The sequence below is a fragment of the Henckelia pumila genome, chromosome 2 (assembly GCF_033568475.1).
Source record: "Henckelia pumila isolate YLH828 chromosome 2, ASM3356847v2, whole genome shotgun sequence".
Classification (NCBI taxonomy): Eukaryota; Viridiplantae; Streptophyta; class Magnoliopsida; order Lamiales; family Gesneriaceae; genus Henckelia; species Henckelia pumila.
Window position 1 is genome coordinate 82,947,668 of NC_133121.1, and position 18,193 is coordinate 82,965,860.

An 18,193-nucleotide genomic window follows, 5' to 3' on the forward strand; every position below is an offset into this window, starting at 1 on the left:
TGGAGAGTTAAGCCAGAAATGCATGATCTAATCTGGGGAGATGAGCCAGATATTTGATCTATATCATCGTTTATTTTAGGCTTAGTATTCTTTTAGAAATAACCTTAAACTGTAAATTCTGATAACACTGTCGATGCCCATGCCGTACCACTCGGGGCGTGACATGCACTTTATCTGAAAAAATCCTTTCAAAATTACATTGAAGATAGTTATATAATTTCAAGTGTATGTGCAATTCAGTATGTAACCCTCTCCTATTTTTTCACTATGTCCGTGTAAATGTTTCTTGTAAATATTGTTTAGAAATGAGTTTAATTGTAAACAAATAAAGTTCTCGCAACCAAATATAAAAAAAATAGTTAAGTAATTTTATTTTATTTTTATTTCAAGATTTTACCAAATTTTGTTTTGAAATAGAAACAATTGATGTATAGTAACTATTTTAACAACGAAATGGAGGTAGGAAATATAACAATATATGATGTTATCACTACAAAAAAACACGGAGGTTTGCCACGGTTTTAGCGTCACAAAAAGCGTTGCAAAATTGAATTTGCAACGCTTTTGCGACGGTTTATTCTAGCGTTGCAAAACGTACCGTCACAATTTTATTGCAACGGTTAAAAAATCGTAGCAATGTTTGCTACGGTTTTTTAACTACCGTGACAATATTTTGCAACGGTTGTAAAATAAAGCGTTGCAAATATTTGTGACGGTTAAAAGTAAACCGTTACAAAATTTGCAACGGTTTAAATTGTAGCGTAACAATATTTTGCAACGGTTTAAAGTAACCGTAGCAAACTTTGACACGGTTTTTAACAACCGTTGCAAAAATAAATAACTGTATAAAAAAAAATTTATATATTTAATTATTAATGATATTATTAATTACTAACTAAAATATACTAATTAATCTAAACAAATTTATACATAAAATTTAATTACTCCAAAATATATTAGACAAAAGCGCGCACCAATCATCCAAATGTCTAATCCAAAAGAAAAAACCACTTTACACATAATCTAATATCTCAAAACAAACAGCAATCTAATGATAGAAAAGCTGCGACCAATCTGACGCCTGCTGCGTCTCATCGTTGTCACCCCCGTCTGCGTCTCCCCCGTCTGCGTCGCTCCCATCTGCATCATCATCCCCATCGTCGTCATTGTCGTCGTCTCCGCCATCGCGGTCAGTCTGAGAAGGCTCCTGAATATGCAATGAATAAGATGAATAGGACGACTGATCAGCAGAACGTGTATCCTTTGCAGTTTTTTTCTTCTTCTTACTGGCCGCAGCAAAGATCTTACGCAAGAGCTCCTCCATCTTAGACAAGCGTGTCCGATACTGCTGGCACTCCTGTCGAAGCCCTTGCGTCTCCGCACTCGCAGCTTCTGCCTTAGCTACGGCAGCCTGTATCGCCTCATTCTGTGCGGCAATCGACGACTTCATTTGGCTAGAGCCACGAGAACGAGGTGTCATCTCATCCTGGTATATGGTATGTGCGATGGAACCGATACCATGTACCCGTCGATGATTAACACCACCGACGACATCGAAATATATCGCATTCACCTGCTCAGCGGTGGGAGAGTGTTGGGCATCTCCAGTATGCCTCAGTGGAAACTGCTCGTCGATACGACGCTCCAACTCTTCCTGTTTTACCAAATGATAAATTTATATGTATGAATATGCATCCAAATTTAACATTTTGTAAAATATAAATCATAATTGAATATATATATATATATATATATATATATATATATATATGCGTATGCTGATCTGCTGGGACTTTCCATCGGCAAAGGTCCCGTCCGCCCGCTTGTGCGTCTTGAGATGTAGCTCATAACTGTTTGGATCTCTGTTAAGCTCTTCACGCTGCATTGAACGTACATACATAGATAATTTTAAGTGACAAATAATTAATATGATAATAATAATTATTATATAATACTTTCTTATATTATGTAATCAAATATTTCTTACCATACTCGCAGCATGTACGGCAAAGGGTCTTGAGCCCGCGATGTGCCTGGTCAAACCAGTCCCTGGACCAGCAGGCTCGCTACGCCTGTTCTTTCCGTACGCCTCCGCCATCTTCTGCCAACTTTCTTTCTCCCAATGTGCAAGATATGTCGCCCATATCGCTTGATCTATCGTAGGAGGCAACCTGCCATACTTCCTCCAACGATGTAAGGTTTGACGGTATGTGTCAGCACACTGTTGTTTCCAAATTTTTCTAATTTCGTCTTCATGTTGCGGAAGCCACCTATAATTGGCCTGTTAATAAAAATAAGTTAATTTAACCAAATTGCATTTTAGATCAATAATAAAGAATATAAATAATGTAACCAACTTTGATTATTACAAAAATAACGTACCACAAATAGATCCCAATAGTAGTCACGCTGAGTCTTAGTCAAATATCTCCAGGAGTAGGCTCCCAAAAAAATTTGTTCTTTAAACTTTTTTTTGATGAAAGAAGCCACGCCGTTCTTCGGTGGAAGAAAACTGCCAAAAAAATTCAAAAACATTTATGAAATCTTAAAATATATTAATCGAATAACTGCTAGAAATCATTTGACTAGTAACTTACCCTCCAAACTCAGGCCAAATAAGTATGCGATGATCTGGCTGGAGGGAAGGATTACTCACTGAACCACAAGCACCATTGGGATCCATCTTACTTGACTAAATATAAATAAAATTCTTTTATATATTAATAAAAAGAATTAATGTAATTAAATAATTGTAAGTAAGGCAAATAATTAATTAAAATGTATATAGATAAATTTAATACACTATGTAACTATTAAATTTAAGTAATTATCACAACTAACTTACTTTTAACATCCAATAATGATAGTACAATAAAACTAATATACTATCAATTTATTCAAATTATGCAAAGCATAAATTACTTAATTTCAAAATACGGCTTATTTACTGTCACATAATCACAAGTTAAATAATTCTACTCATAAATTATATAGTTTGATCATAAATCTTTAAATATTAATATTTCTTTATAATAATTTATTAATCCTAAAATATTAACATTGTAATTACGTCTACTTAATAAATCCATAAACAACTATGATTTTTAATTTTTTAACATACTTTAAACAAAATTATTAATCATATTATATATCTAAACATTTATATTTTATATAAAATTTGTAATCAAATATCACAATTAATATAACATAAAAATAATTTAAATAATCCTTAAACATTGTTTATAATATTATTACCCTACCAAATAACCAAATATTTTATAAAATTTGTAATCAAATATCACAATTAATATAACCTAAAAATAATTTAAATAATCCTTAAACATTCTTTATAATATTATTACTCTACCAAATAACCAAATTTAATATCATTTATAAACAATATTATTTGTGAACTTGTATTTATATTTATAACCAACAAAAATATAAACAATACCAGCGGCGACCGGCGACGGACGGCGGCGGACGGCGGCGGACGGCGGCGACAAGCGAAAGACGGCGGCGACAAGCGGAGACAGCGGCGGACGGTCGGATCTCGTATAACAACCAATAAATCCATCAATTTTTGAACTAAACATGAAATTAACAAATCAGAGATATTTTCGAAGTATATAATCTTACCAACGATGTAGGGTTCGGCGGCGGCGGCAGTTCGACGGGTTTAAGGCAGCGGCGGCGGCGCTATGTTCGAAAAAATTGTAGGAAAACCACGAGATTTGGTATGATATTGCAGCTTACATCGTGTAGACTTCAGGTCTAGGTTTAAATTGGAGTTTTTCGCGGCGAAAAACACGACCGGATTACTTACGTGCGGCGGCTAGGGTTTGTCTGGAATGGGAGAGATCGGGTGAGGAAGAAGAAGAGATTAGGTGGAGGGTCATATATTAATATTTACCACGGTTAAACAAAACCGTAGCAAATTTGCCACGGTTAAAATAAAACCGTGACAAATGTTGTCACGGTTAATTTTAACCGTGGCAATATTTGTCACGGTTTTCTTCAACCGTGGCAAATTCATTCCATGTTTTAATTTAATCAATCAAAATTTTATATAAATCATAGCTTCAAATTTTTGTAAAATCGCCATAAATAATATGCATGTATAATGGAACAGAAAAAATTTAAAGGTAATAAATTGTTAAATATATTTATAAATTAAAATTGCCACGGTTAAAATAAAACCGTGACAAATGTTGTCACGGTTAATGTTAACCGTGGCAATATTTGTCACGGTTTTATTCAACCGTGGCAAATTCATTCCATGTTTTAATTTAATCAATCAAAATTTTATATAAATCATAGCTTCAAATTTTTGTAAAATCGCCATAAATAATATGCATGTATAATGGAACAGAAAAAATTTAAAGGTAATAAATTGTTAAATATATTTATAAATTAAAAGTGCCACGGTTAAAATAAAACCGTGACAAATGTTGTCACGGTTAATGTTAACCGTGGCAATATTTGTCACGGTTTTATTCAACCGTGGCAAATTCATTCCATGTTTTAATTTAATCAATCAAAATTTTATATAAATCATAGCTTCAAATTTTTGTAAAATCGCCATAAATAATATGCATGTATAATGGAACAGAAAAAATTTAAAGGTAATAAATTGTTAAATATATTTATAAATTAAAAGTGCCACGGTTAAAATAAAACCGTGACAAATTTTGTCACGGTTAAAAATAAACCGTGGCAAACAGTGTCACGGTTTTATTCAACCGTGGCAAATGTATATTATGTTTTAATTTAATCATTCATAATTTTGTATAAATAATAGCTTGAAATTTTTGTATAATCGACACTACTAATATGCATCTCTAATGAAAACCGAGAAAAATTAAAGGCATTAAATTGTGATATTTATTAATAAATTAAATTGACAGATGCAATAAACTGTGATATTAACCGTGGCAATTATGTTTTGTTAATTTTTTTCTATATAATGTATTATTTATTCTGCAAACTTTATAAATAAAATTCGATACAGTACAATAAAAAAAACCTTGTTATATGATAAATTATTTCATTATTGATACAAAGCATATATTTACACTGGACTACATGTTAAACGTTAGATCGATACTACTCACTATCTTCAGATTGATTGATTGTTTCTTCATCTGTGGATGCTTGAACATTGTCTGTATCGCTATTTTGAGTTCCAGTGTCGATGTCGTTATCGTACATTACGGTGACGTCAACAAGACTTTGTGTGTTTAGCAGTAGTTGTGTCTCCAATCCATGACTTTGACTCTCGTGGTTTTGAAATGCCTCGTTTGCAATACCGCCGCCATGGTCCATGTCACCTCTGATTTGAGGAACGTAATCGCGTTTTCTCATTCCACTGACGTAGACCCAATCGGATACTGTTTTCTTTGTTGAAGGGTAAGTTAAGTACACAACTTGCGAAGCTTGTGTACAAAAAACAAAAGGATCATAATAGCGTAACCTTCTCTTCCGATTGATTTCCACTATTTTATACTTCGGATGAACTCTCGTACCCAATCTGGGATGCGTATCAAACCATGTGCATCTGAAAAGTATAGTCTTATTTGGTGAATCTCTAGAGTATTTTACCTCTAGTATCTCATCTATGATGCCATAATAGTCCGTCGACGTCCCATCACCAGCAAAACCTTTGACATGGACCCCTGAATTATCTGTTGCTTTGTGAGTAGAATCTTCTTTCGTATGAAAGTTGAAACCATTAATAGCATAACCCCGAAGACACTTGACTTTGGAGAGGGGCCCGATAGCAAGTTGTTTTACATCTGGTGAAATGTTACAATCTTGATTTTCAAATGTCTGCATGTTAATTTCATTTTGTTGAAACATTCAATGTCAATGAAATAAAAATGACAATAATTTATACACTAAGTAGAATAAATGGGTTTGACTAACATAATTTTTGAACCACGGGAAAAAATTTTGCTGTAATTGTGCATCGACGTCAGTGTTACTAATTCCTGGGACACTTAATCTCAAGTGGTTCTCGTACATTCTGCATCGAAAGAAAGTAAAAAAATAATAAATAAATATTCATGAGATATTATATGAGACACACAATAATGTTATCGCATTACGGTACTTACTGGACAAATGACCTCGTCTCGGCACAATTTAACAGCATATATGTTGCAAGAGAATGATATTCATTGTCCTGAAGATTTCTAGACTTGGATGCACCAATAGACCTGCCCACAACTTTGAACACCGATATAGTATCTGTCACTCCCTCATTCACAACTGATGTCCTGTTTCTCATTGTCATCATCTCCCTAGTTTTGATTGACTCACTGAAATAATGCTGACAAAATATGGATGCTTCTTTGACCAGATAAGCATTGCAAATCGATCCTTCTACGCGTGCTTTATTCCGAACAGTTTTCTTCAAAGTACTTAAATATCTCTCGAATGGATACATCCATCTATCTTGCACTGGCCCACAAACAAGGGCTTTGTACGGGAGATGTATGCATAGATGTTCCATAGAGTCGAAGAAACTTGGTGGAAATATTTTTTCCAATTTGCACATAATCACTGGTATTTGCTCATTCAATCTTAGAACATCACTTACTTTTATATTACGTGCAGTTAAATCCGAGAAGAATAAACTAAGTTCTGTCAAAACCTCCCACACTTCTTTTGGTAACAGTTCCTTAAAGACGACAGGTATAAGTCGTTGCATGAACACATGACAATCATGACTTTTCAAACCAAACACGCGTAACTTGTTCATGTCGACGCACCGGGACAGTTTGGACACGTAACCATCTGAGAATCGAACATCTTTCAGCCATCTACAGATGGCACGTCTTTCTTCTTTTTCGAGGGAATATATCGTCTTTGGATATCTGCCGCTGCCAATATCAAAATGCAACTCTGGTCTTATAGACATTTCAACAAGGTCTGCCCTAGATTTTGCGTTATCTTTTGTTTTTCCAGGCACATTCATTAAAGTATTGACTATGTTATCAAACACGTTTTTCTCGATGTGCATCACATCCAAAGTATGTCTGACCATGTTCGAACTCCAGTAAGGCAACTCCCAAAAAATACTTCTCTTCCTCCACCCGCTTGCTGACATTTTGTATAACTCTTTGTTATGCTCTTCAGCGTCCACTTCGTACGATGGTAAAAAACCGTACGAGTCCAACTCGTCGAGTAATTCATGTCCGGATCTCATAGGTCTGGCAGTGTGCGACACAGTTTGACCTCTTCTGAAAAGATTTCTACTCCGACGCAATGGATGATTCACGGGAAGAAACTTTCTATGATTGTCAAACCAACTTGTTTTCCTGCTATGTGTTAGTGTGAACGCCTCCGAGTCTGACATACAATGTGGACATGCTTGTTTACCAGCGGTGCTCCAACCAGATAACATTGCGTAAGCTGGAAAATCACTAATAGTCCACATCAGAGCTGCTCTCAAAGTGAAGTTTGTACGAGAATGAATGTCATACGTAATAGCACCATCGTGCCAGAGTGACTGAAGTTCTGTGACTAGTGGTTGTAGAAATACATCGAGTTTGTCTTTTGGATTCTTTGGGCCAGGAGCAAGCACAGTCAGAAACATATACTCGTCTTTCATGCACATCCAAGGAGGCAAATTATATGGAGTCAAAATCACAGGCCAAGACGAATATTGCTGACCTGACTGACCAAAAGGTTGGAAACCATCAGCAGAAAGTGCTAGTCTCACATTCCTTATCTCGGAGGCAAAGGTAGGGTGTGTGTCTGTGAAGTTGCGCCAAGCAGGTGAATCCGAAGGGTGAGTCATCGTTTCTCCGTCATACACATGCTCGTGGTGCCATCGCATGTGTGACGCCGTTGCTTCTGAGGCATACAATCTTTGGAGACGAGGCGTAAGGGGGAAGTAATACATATGCTTGTATGCGATTTGCTTCATATTCTTCCTAAATCCACGAGATCGACTTTGTTTGTAGCGTGGATGCTCACAGAATCTGCATGTCGTCAACTCGCTGTCTATGCCCCAATATATCATGCAATTGTTGTTGCAAAAATCAATTTTTTCGACCGGCAAACCCATATCCTTGACTAATCTCTTGGTTGCATTGAAGTTCTTTGGAAAATTGTGATCGGCAGGACATAACTCTGTCATTAATTGGCACATGTCATTGTAATTCCTTTCAGACATGCTATGCTCATATTTCATCTTCAACAACCTTGCAAGAACAGACAACAAGTTATGTCCATGTGGATTTCCTTCCCAAATCTCCTTCTCCGTCGATTTTATCATATCATATAAAGCTCTAGCAATCATGTTAGGATCCTCCTCGGTGACATTGATGTGGGGATCTTCGATAACATTGGCATTAGGATCCTCGTTCACTGTCGCCTCATTAGTTACATTTGGGTAATCATAATAAGATTGTTCGCCTTCATATTGGTATTCACTCTCAAAATATGAGTTTGGATTCCGTAAATTTGCAAAATTGGGTGGCATATCATCCGTGCTCGTACGCCGACTACTTCGAGATGAGGATGGTGCATCCATATTAACTCCTTCAAACGATGGACGGATGTAATTTTCCCCATGAAAGTACCAATTGTAATAGTTAGGAACAAAGCCATACCTGCACAAGTGGAACTTGACCGTATTCTCATCCCAATAAGATAGATTCTGACATTTCTTATGGTTACATGGACATCTTATAGTTCCGTCAGGTAAACATGTCGGATTACTCTTCGCAAAAGCAACAAATACCTCGATCTCATTAATGTATTCGTCATTCAATGATCCATTAACATATCGCCGATCCATCCAACTTCGATCATAAGCCATGCAGTCCTACAGTAAATTAAATATAACAATTGAATGTTTGTATTATAATAAGGTACCAGAGACTATTTTATATAATAACATTATATAGTATATATATAATGTATATAGAAAAAATACTATATAGTATAATTATAATATAATCACGCCACGTTATTGTAAATCTGTGACAAAGACTTCTTTAATACAATAACATTATATTAAATAATAAAATGTCTAGATATTTAAATAATATAAATGACACCACGTTATTATAATTAGATGTTATAAATTTATTTTATATAATAAAATAAAATTATATATTAAATATATAGTTTAAAAATTGAGTAAATACTAAAATTATATAAATAGATGTTAGAAACTCCTTTAAAATAAGAGAAATTTTTTAAAATTACCTTCTAAAAATACCAATAATCAAATATTACCCTAATGTAATTTAATTTTAAAACTAACCTTAACTTCCAAATATATTCTTTTAACAATTAATAGATTAAACATACAAACATATTATATTGAACTAATATGATAATATGATTATCAAACTACTACATACATATTTTATTAAATAATTGGTCTATTGCACTTGTGTTTAATTTAACTGCATTTGTTTTTATATTCAAATTTATTTTTTATTTTATTTATATTTATAATATAACTTTTAAATAATTATAAAGTGTTAGTCAGTCATAATTGTAATAGTTATTGTTATTATTATCTGATCCATAAATACAAATTCATGACTTAAAAATTCATCACAAATAAGTATAATCCTTATGTGTTGTTAGTATTGTCATTAATAATATTATTAGTTTCTCTTTTCAAATTTTGTTTTTAACTTTATTTATTATTATTTTCAGTTAAATATTTTTCAGATTATATATTTAAGTTTAATATTCATTTTGTGATTAATATTATCAATCTCAAATTATTCTTGATCATTTAATTAGTATTATATTTATTACGATTATTATAATTATTAATATAATTTATACGTTTATAATTAATATAATGTTTTTAATACATACTAATTATTATTAATATTTTAATTTATTATCATTCATAATATTATTATTATTATTATTATCATGAAAAATTTATTATTTATCAAGAATAAATAATTTTATTATTCGATTTATAATTAATATTATCAATAATATATCTTTTTTAACTAATTATAATTATAATTATTATTAATATTTAAATTTATTATTATTCTTATTAATATATTGTTATTATCACAACGAATAATGAATATATAATGAAATAAATTTATTTTAATTTTTTGAAAAGCAATTTTTTTTTTATGTTGTAATATTTTATTGAGATAATGGAATGAATAAGGAAAGAGCATTTTTGGATTATTAAACTATAAAAGGTTATATTTTATATAATCTTTAATAATGAAGGCTATTTTTAAAAATACAATATTAATGTGGTCTAAAAATAAGTCAATTCTCTTAAAATAATAACATGATTATAAATAAAAATTTACAAATAAAAATGTGTGAAAATAAGCTAAATATATATACAATAAATTAAAAAGTACGTAATAGAACACAATATATACACAAAATCACAATAATATAATCATATGACATTTAAATAATAATAGTATCCAAATTCACGTTTCTATATTTTTGGGTGCATTTACAAAAAATAAAATATAATCATATCACGTACCGTATTTTTTAGCTACCATACATATGCTGAAGCAGAAAATCCCAAAACAACCTTAGATTTATAGTTATTTCAAAAGTATAAAATATATATTAGTTGAATGCGTAGCATCGGGGTCGGGGTATTTGTAGTAGAATTTTTTGTCACGGTTTTTAAAAAACCGTTGCAATATAAAGCTTACGCGTAAAACAATTAATGCAGATGCAGACGCGTATGCAGACGCGTACAATGCGTGTTGACGCGTGCAGTATATATTGCTACGGTTTTAATATAAACCGTTGCAAAATTTGGCACGGTTTATTGAAAGCGTTGCAATTGTAAATTTGCAACGCTTTTTTAAAAACCGTGGCAAAATTTGCAACGTTTTAATTAAAACCGTGGCTTTATTTTTCACACGGTTCTTATAACCGTTGCTATTTGTAACGCTTTTTTAAATCGTGACAAAGTTTGCAACGATATTTACAACCGTGACATTTTGTAACGCTTTAGAAAGCCGTAGCAAAACTTTTAACGATTTATCAAAAACCGTGGCAAATTTCCGTGTAGTTTTTGTAGTGTATATTTATATTAATATATTTACATCAATTCTTTCATCACAAAAATTCAATACAAAATTTTATTTTGTCAAATTATCGTGATACATTGGATACAAAATCATATATATATAACTGATGTAAACATCGATGTATCAGAAGAAAGTCACGTCACACATATACATACATACCGCTATTTACAAGAGAGGAGCAATTCCTAAACTCAACGAGAATCTTAACATCCTCGGTCCCGCCACATACATTTGGTAGTAACTTTCCAAGCTTGTATATGTCATATTTAAGTGCATTTTCCCAAGGCAAAATGTTCAGTTGCGTTTCTGAAAATAGTTTTGTTCCTCAAGTTTCTCGACCAGAGCTGCCTTATCTGGTCCAGTACGCGAGTCAAAAATGAAAACAGATTTATCTCCAAGGCTGTCCTGTGAAAGAACAACACACATTTGTTTTTAGATATTCGTTGAATCTAGTAGTTGTATAGCGGAAACAGCCCACTCTATGTACCTTGATTGGTTGAGGGAACTTTCTCCCAAGAAAATACCACAAAGAGTGCCATCCAAAATGCTCAATTTTGTGCCATCGTCCATCAAACCACTCTGAAGTTAAATGTCAGTTTTTCATTGAAAGTGATATAAAAACGTCGTTGGAAACCAAAACTAAAAAAACATCATGACTCAGGTGCTCCCATTTGATCATACAAGATAACAATGACAAACCATGAAATAAACATCATCTTTACCTACACGTAAGCAACAAAACCTATTTTGTTTCTTATGTTGTACAACGATCGAAATGTGATGCATGAGGTATTGAACGATTTTATGTATATTTTTGTTGTTTAGAGAAGTAAGACCATAAACATCAAATCAACTCCTTTCATGTTTAGTAATTCATGTTAATTAAGATGAATGTCAAGTTCAATCAATAATGTGGTCATTTGAAATATATTTTAATTTATATAATTAATGTGTAAATAACTAAGTTATGGATTCAAGATTTCTTTATATTTCATTATTAACAATAAAATTGTAATCAAAATCCATGGATTTGAAATTCTCTCATCCAAGCGCAACCTAAAAGATTTGAGATTTACGGTTATCATCAATTATAACTACTAAAGCTGTTACAAGTATTTGATCTTACATATTTCTTAGGATCGATGGAGTGTGGTTGGGGGGGGGGGGGGAGGGGGTGGGTTGAAAACACAATTAAAAATATTTCAAAGATTTTTCGAAGCTTTGAAGGAAGTCTTGCTAGGGTTAGCTATCAAGACTAGTTTCTTTAACCTCAAAAATATTTTGGACTACTAAGGTAGTGCGGATAAACAGTCCAACTATTTTTATGATTCCTTTATACTCAAAATAGACGCTAATAATAAGATAAAAGAGCAGTTGAAGTAAATAAGACATGATATATGGAAGTTCGAAGCAAATTGCTTCCACGCCTCCCATTCTTTCACTTAGGAAGGAAATTTACTAGAAGACTTTAGTTTATACAAATCACTTATCCCACGCCTAGACTGGAACTCCTAGTTCACTACACAATACAACAAGAAACAAAACAGTAGTGGTTGAATGAATCATAAGATTCAAACTAGTGATCAACTCCTCTTCAACAGTCTGTGATGACCAATTGGGAGTGGAATCTTCGCCCTTTGTGATCCTTGAATGATTGGATATGTAATTGATACTAGTGGGAAATATGAGAATATAGAATAAATCTTGCAAAGTTCTTACATAATATTTGATTAGCTTGTAGATCGTTGTGCGAGATTCTTGTAGTTGTCTCTTTTTCGTATCCTCTGTTTATAATCATTCTTGAGCAAAGTTTGACTGATGTCTTCATTAAAAGCTTGTCTCAAACCTCATTAATTCTTTTGCATGTCCTCATAAATGTGAGACAAGGTTTTGATGAAAATGGGTAGGAGAATTTTATGCATCATTGAAGTGAACTCCTTGCATGTTCCATTTTTAGTAAATTTTGTAACGTTAAATGCATTAGAATTTACAGCTCTTAATTTTCTGCGACATTTGAGATGTAAATGTGGCGACTTATCATACACAACTCTTGATGAGGATATATGATATTCAACGACACTTTCTTCAAAATATATCTTCAAGAATCTGTAGGTATTTGAGCAGTTGATAGTCTTCAAGCAGTTAGGAATAATCTTCTGAGCAGTCGAGAGTCTACGAGAAGTTCTGAATATCCAGTTGATAAGTGGAGAATCTTCAACCTGATTTACAATACATGGCAGTTCAGAGTTATAATAATGACAAGTTGATTGTAATCACCAAAACTAAGGGTTCTAACAGTATTGTCTAAAAAAAAATTAAAGAAGTAGCAATATGCAGTACCAAGTTCCCAAGCAGAAGAGAAAGAATGAATATATTAAAATAAGAATCTTTAGCATACCATAATCCAATGTTTTGGGTTTCTTTGAGATATTTAAGAAAAATCTTGGCATATAAATAATGAGATTGTTTAGGGTTAGACTGAAATCGAGCACACATGCATACAACAAATATAATATCAGTTCTACTAGCAGTTAGGCAAAACAAAAAGCCTATTAGACCTCGATACATAGTTATTTCGATTGAGGTTCCCCATTAATATTTTTCTAGCTTAACTGATGAGCTCATCTGTTTTGCTGCAGCATATTTGTCGGTTCATAAACATATATTTGCACTAATTTTGGTCAGGATCGATCCTGGGAACTTCCAGGATCGATCTTGGGACTTTAGAAAAGTTTTTGCCCTGCATCATTTTGTGCCAGGATCGATCCTGTGAAATTCCAGGATCGATCCTGGAGCTCTGTTCTGAAAAAAAAAAATGTTTCAGAAGAATCTGGTGCTGTCAAATTCGTGCACCAACAATCTAATTCACCAGAGATCAATTCAAAACATGGTACATCAATTCTAAAACATGCATAGCAACATGTATAAAGTTTCAAACATATAATCATGCGATTCTTACATCAACGAATAACATAAAATGAAAGAAAACTACAAGTTATTCAATCTTCATAAATCAACTTCAGGTTCCAAGTTCTCTTGCTAAGTTGATGCTATCAATCTATTATATATCATCTTCAAACCCGAGTCCACACTTGCTAAGTCTCGCTCCCAAGCTGTAAATGTTCTCTCAACCAAGCTCCTGCCCCACCTGTTGCAATGCACACATACAAAACAAAGCAACAGCCGGATAAACTCCGGTGAAAAACATATTTCCCAGTAAAAGCAACTAACATGCAAATCAAGTTATATATCAAACTCATGATATAAATAAAATACAATGCATGATTAAAAATAGGCTTCTCTCAAGAAATTTCTCGTTTCGTCGGTTGGGATCCCGAGAAGAAGATATCATAACTAACCACCGACTCTCCCGATCGAGGTGGGGTTACTTATCTTTCTTCTCTAGACTTTGAAGCCACCATATATGTAAATCAGACGCTAGGCTAACTCAACCACCCAGGCCATACATATATAATCCCTCAAATCGTCTAATCGAACGTTTCCGTTCATTTCAAAATCAAAGAATAAGTTTTGCAAGATGAATGCAACATATATCATCATAATAGCATTCATTAACATCAAAGACTCATTCCATAATTAAAAAAAAAACATATAAAAGCAATCAAGCAAATAAGTATGTGATTTAGGGAACTCGATACAAACCATCTCGAGTTATAATCCCATTCAAGTAGTAGTCTACTTTTACCTTCGTATTTCGTCTGTTCTGAATTCTTCAAATCTGAACTGCAACCTCAAAACATTCACATCAAGCTTTGTTCAATTCATTCATTTCAGAATAGAGTCAAAATCATCAACACATCTTCAATCAAATTCATTTTAAACCTCAAGCAAACTTCCTCGGTTCACAATCCGACCTCTTGAGTTGATTGAGATCGTAGCACGTCTGAAATGTAAAGATTACCATGTAACAAAATCAGTATACAATCCCAATATCATTGGCTCAATCGTAGAATATCAGTATGGTTTCAAAACATAACCAAGCATCGTAGCGATTGACAATCGGAAATCGTTACGATATTGAATTCATTTCTAATTTCAACTTCATTCATACGGCTTTTCATATCCGTTCATTATCATTCAGCTCTTCATACCAACAGCTATAATCATCAACATATCAAAGAACATCTCATCTCGATAATCAGCTATCAAACTAGTCTCAAAACACGAATTGACGGCGTAGCGATTCAAAATCGGTAACCGACTTAATATCGAAACCATTTTCAACTTCAATTATGGCTTCTAATCAACATATCAGCAACATAACATCATATTCCCAACATATCAGAAGTATATATTCGAGATACATGCTGTGAAAACTCATTGGAATTCATACGACATCAAATAACCGATTCGACATCAATACGGAAATACATAAACCATTAAAAATCAATATTCATGCTCAACATCTGATCTGTCCAATATACTGATTTCGAAATCTATCAGAAACCTCACAATACTTACATCAAATTGAATTCCTCGCCGCAAGGATTCCAGAACATCTTTCGGAATCGAAATCGGACGATCGGATCAAAAGTTACGGCGATTTGAAAATCGAAAATCAAATCAAAGAAAAGTATCTCGGCTCTCTGTTCAGAATTCTCAAACTTTTCTGAAGGAAATATGAATGATACACGTATTCATGCTGATAATTATGATTAAAATCGGATATGTATTGTCTAATTGCAATTTAGTCCCTGAAACCTCATAAATTGCAATTCAGTCCTCGGCCTTCGTTTTAATTCAATTTCTATCCTAAATAATTTAAGAATATTAGAATTTAAATAAAAACTCTAAATATTCCCAAATTAAATATACTCGAATTAAAATTAAATAAATTTGGATTAATTAAATAATCCCGGCCTTTTGCATTTAAGCCCTTCAAACTTCGATATTTGCAAATCAGTCCCTAATCGAGTTGTATCTTCAAAATTAATCTTCTTTAATTCCCAAAACATGGAATTTAATCTTAAATTCCATAAATATTCAAATCGAATATTTATTCTTTTAATTTAAGAATTCTCGGAATTTAATTCTCAAAATCCGTAAATTCTCAAATTAAATATTTTCGGCTCTGAAATTAAATCTATCATTTTCATAACTTCTCAAATCAATATTAGCCCATAATATGGAATTTAATTCTCAAATCCCATAATTAATAATTTAATATTTTCGGGCCTTACAATTCCTCCCCTCTAAGAAATGATTTCGTTCTCGAAATCGTAGTCAAACCAAATATCAAGTCTGATAGACTGAATGATTATCTGAAGTTATTCTCACTTCAATCATATAACTCTGAACTTCGTATCCCATCACTTCATTTCTTATTAGATCCTTTCTTCGGATATGCTTCTATTCTCTTTGGTATATATTCAGTTGTACTTTCAGTCATTGAAAAGAATTCATTCTGAACTGCTTCTTTCTTCAATCAAAGATTTGTCGACTAATCGACTTAACTCGGAATCTTTTCGATATCTATTTCATCTAATTAAAGTACAAAGGAAGAATATACTGATACTTCCTTCACTTTGTTACGTGGAACAAATCAGATCCATCATATTAAACTGAAAAGAAGAAATCTTTCATTCACATTATCACGTTTTTCTGACATCTCAGTCAGTGAAAGTCAACTTCAGTGACGACTTATTTCTTTCTCTATATCATTCTATGTTCTGCATAGAACCTATATCAAGTCTATGTTGTCATTCAATTCAGTGCTTCAAGATCAGTATTCAACATCATATTCTGAATCTGCAAATTAAACTCTGCTTTTTCTCTATTCTGAATTGAATGATGTTTCAAGAATAACTTTGTTGCTTAATGAATCAGTTTCAGCTTCAAAGTTATATCTATCATTCAATTACTAATTCTGTTTCTTCTTCTCTGTTTTTATTTCGTACAGATTCATCTTCAGAATCTTTGTGTATTTCCAATCAAATCTGATATGATATCGACAAATCATGTCTGATCTGATATTATATACTTCAATAGTAACATTTCAACACAAAGAAATCGGATTTTCTTTCATCATATCCTCATAGCATTATCTCAAAATCGGCTCAATAGCTGTTACAGGAATAATAGTCATCAAGTGGCAACACATCAAGTCAAGTAATACCGAATCAGGTATTAAAGTTCTGAGAATATTCTCAACATCTGGAAAATCAACTCAGATAATCCATCAATTGACGAATGGTATAATGCAATCACATATAACAAACTCTCAGAACATCAGTCAATCAATCGATGCCACATTCTGTCCAATAAATCTATAGTCTTAATCCTGAAAATAGATTTTAATCATTCCTATAATTTCATCATATCTCTATCTTCTTCACAGACCTGAATAGATAGCTATTATGCACATCTCATACAATATATTCTGCAAAATTCTGATTAGTCTATTCAGACTATATATTAATCAGAATATAATATGCTGTAGTCACAGATTGCAAAGTATTCAAAGCTGTTGATAATCGGTATCATATCAGATAAAAAAAATTCATTCTCAAAATTCGATTCATCTTCTCTGACTATTCTTCCAATTCAAGGATAATATACTGTACCTTTACCTCAAAAAGTACTCAAAGTCTTCGGATCATTTGTATTACAATTTAATAGTAAACCCAATGTTTCAATCTGAAACATTATTTCTTGGCTTACTGTTCATCTTGCAACGAATCTAATCACAATTCAGTGACTTGACCATACAGACAGATCATCGTATACAATAATTTCAATCAAGCTATTCATAACTACCACCTGTTTACCTCATCTATACTGTTTCATCATGGTAGTTTTCGCAGAATATTCTTTCAAATTATAATCTCGTTTCAGTTTTTTTTTTTTTTTTGAAGTTCCCAAACTATCACTGAACTAATCTGGTCAACGATTTTCAAATTCATCGGAAACTCTCTGTACGTTTAACTTCAAAAACGTACTAATTCTGTTGCTTCTATTTGCTTTATCTTCTGATAAAACAATTATCGGAAGAATATTGACTTCATTGTTGTGCATTTCTTCAAATTCTGGTATCTCTTTTCGGAAATATCAGGCACAATCAAATACTCAATCATAATAGAATTCATTCATGTTGATCTAGGGCT

The 18,193-nt window shown here is 32.6% G+C and overlaps 1 protein-coding gene across 1 annotated transcript; it reads right to left on the reverse strand.

Annotated features, from left to right (window-relative positions):
* Positions 1-5,106: 5,106 nt before the first annotated feature.
* LOC140877809 (uncharacterized) lies at positions 5,107-8,830 on the reverse strand. Its single transcript, XM_073281390.1, has 3 exons — positions 6,117-8,830; positions 5,926-6,025; positions 5,107-5,829 (listed from the first exon to the last, which is right to left on the reverse strand). Exons 1-3 carry the CDS (start codon positions 8,828-8,830, stop codon positions 5,107-5,109), a joined length of 3,537 nt encoding a protein of 1,178 aa, XP_073137491.1.
* Between the last annotated feature and the right edge of the window lie 9,363 nt (positions 8,831-18,193).

Excerpts from the sequence above, each read along its gene's own strand:
- LOC140877809 (XM_073281390.1), bottom strand. The coding sequence starts at position 8,830 with ATGGCTTATGATCGAAGTTGGATGGATCGGCGATATGTTAATGGATCA. Across the intron at positions 6,026-6,116 it reads GAGACGAGGTCATTTGTCCA|AATGTACGAGAACCACTTGA; the intron begins GTAAGTACCGTA and ends CTTTCGATGCAG. Across the intron at positions 5,830-5,925 it reads TCCCGTGGTTCAAAAATTAT|ACATTTGAAAATCAAGATTG; the intron begins GTTAGTCAAACC and ends ATTAACATGCAG.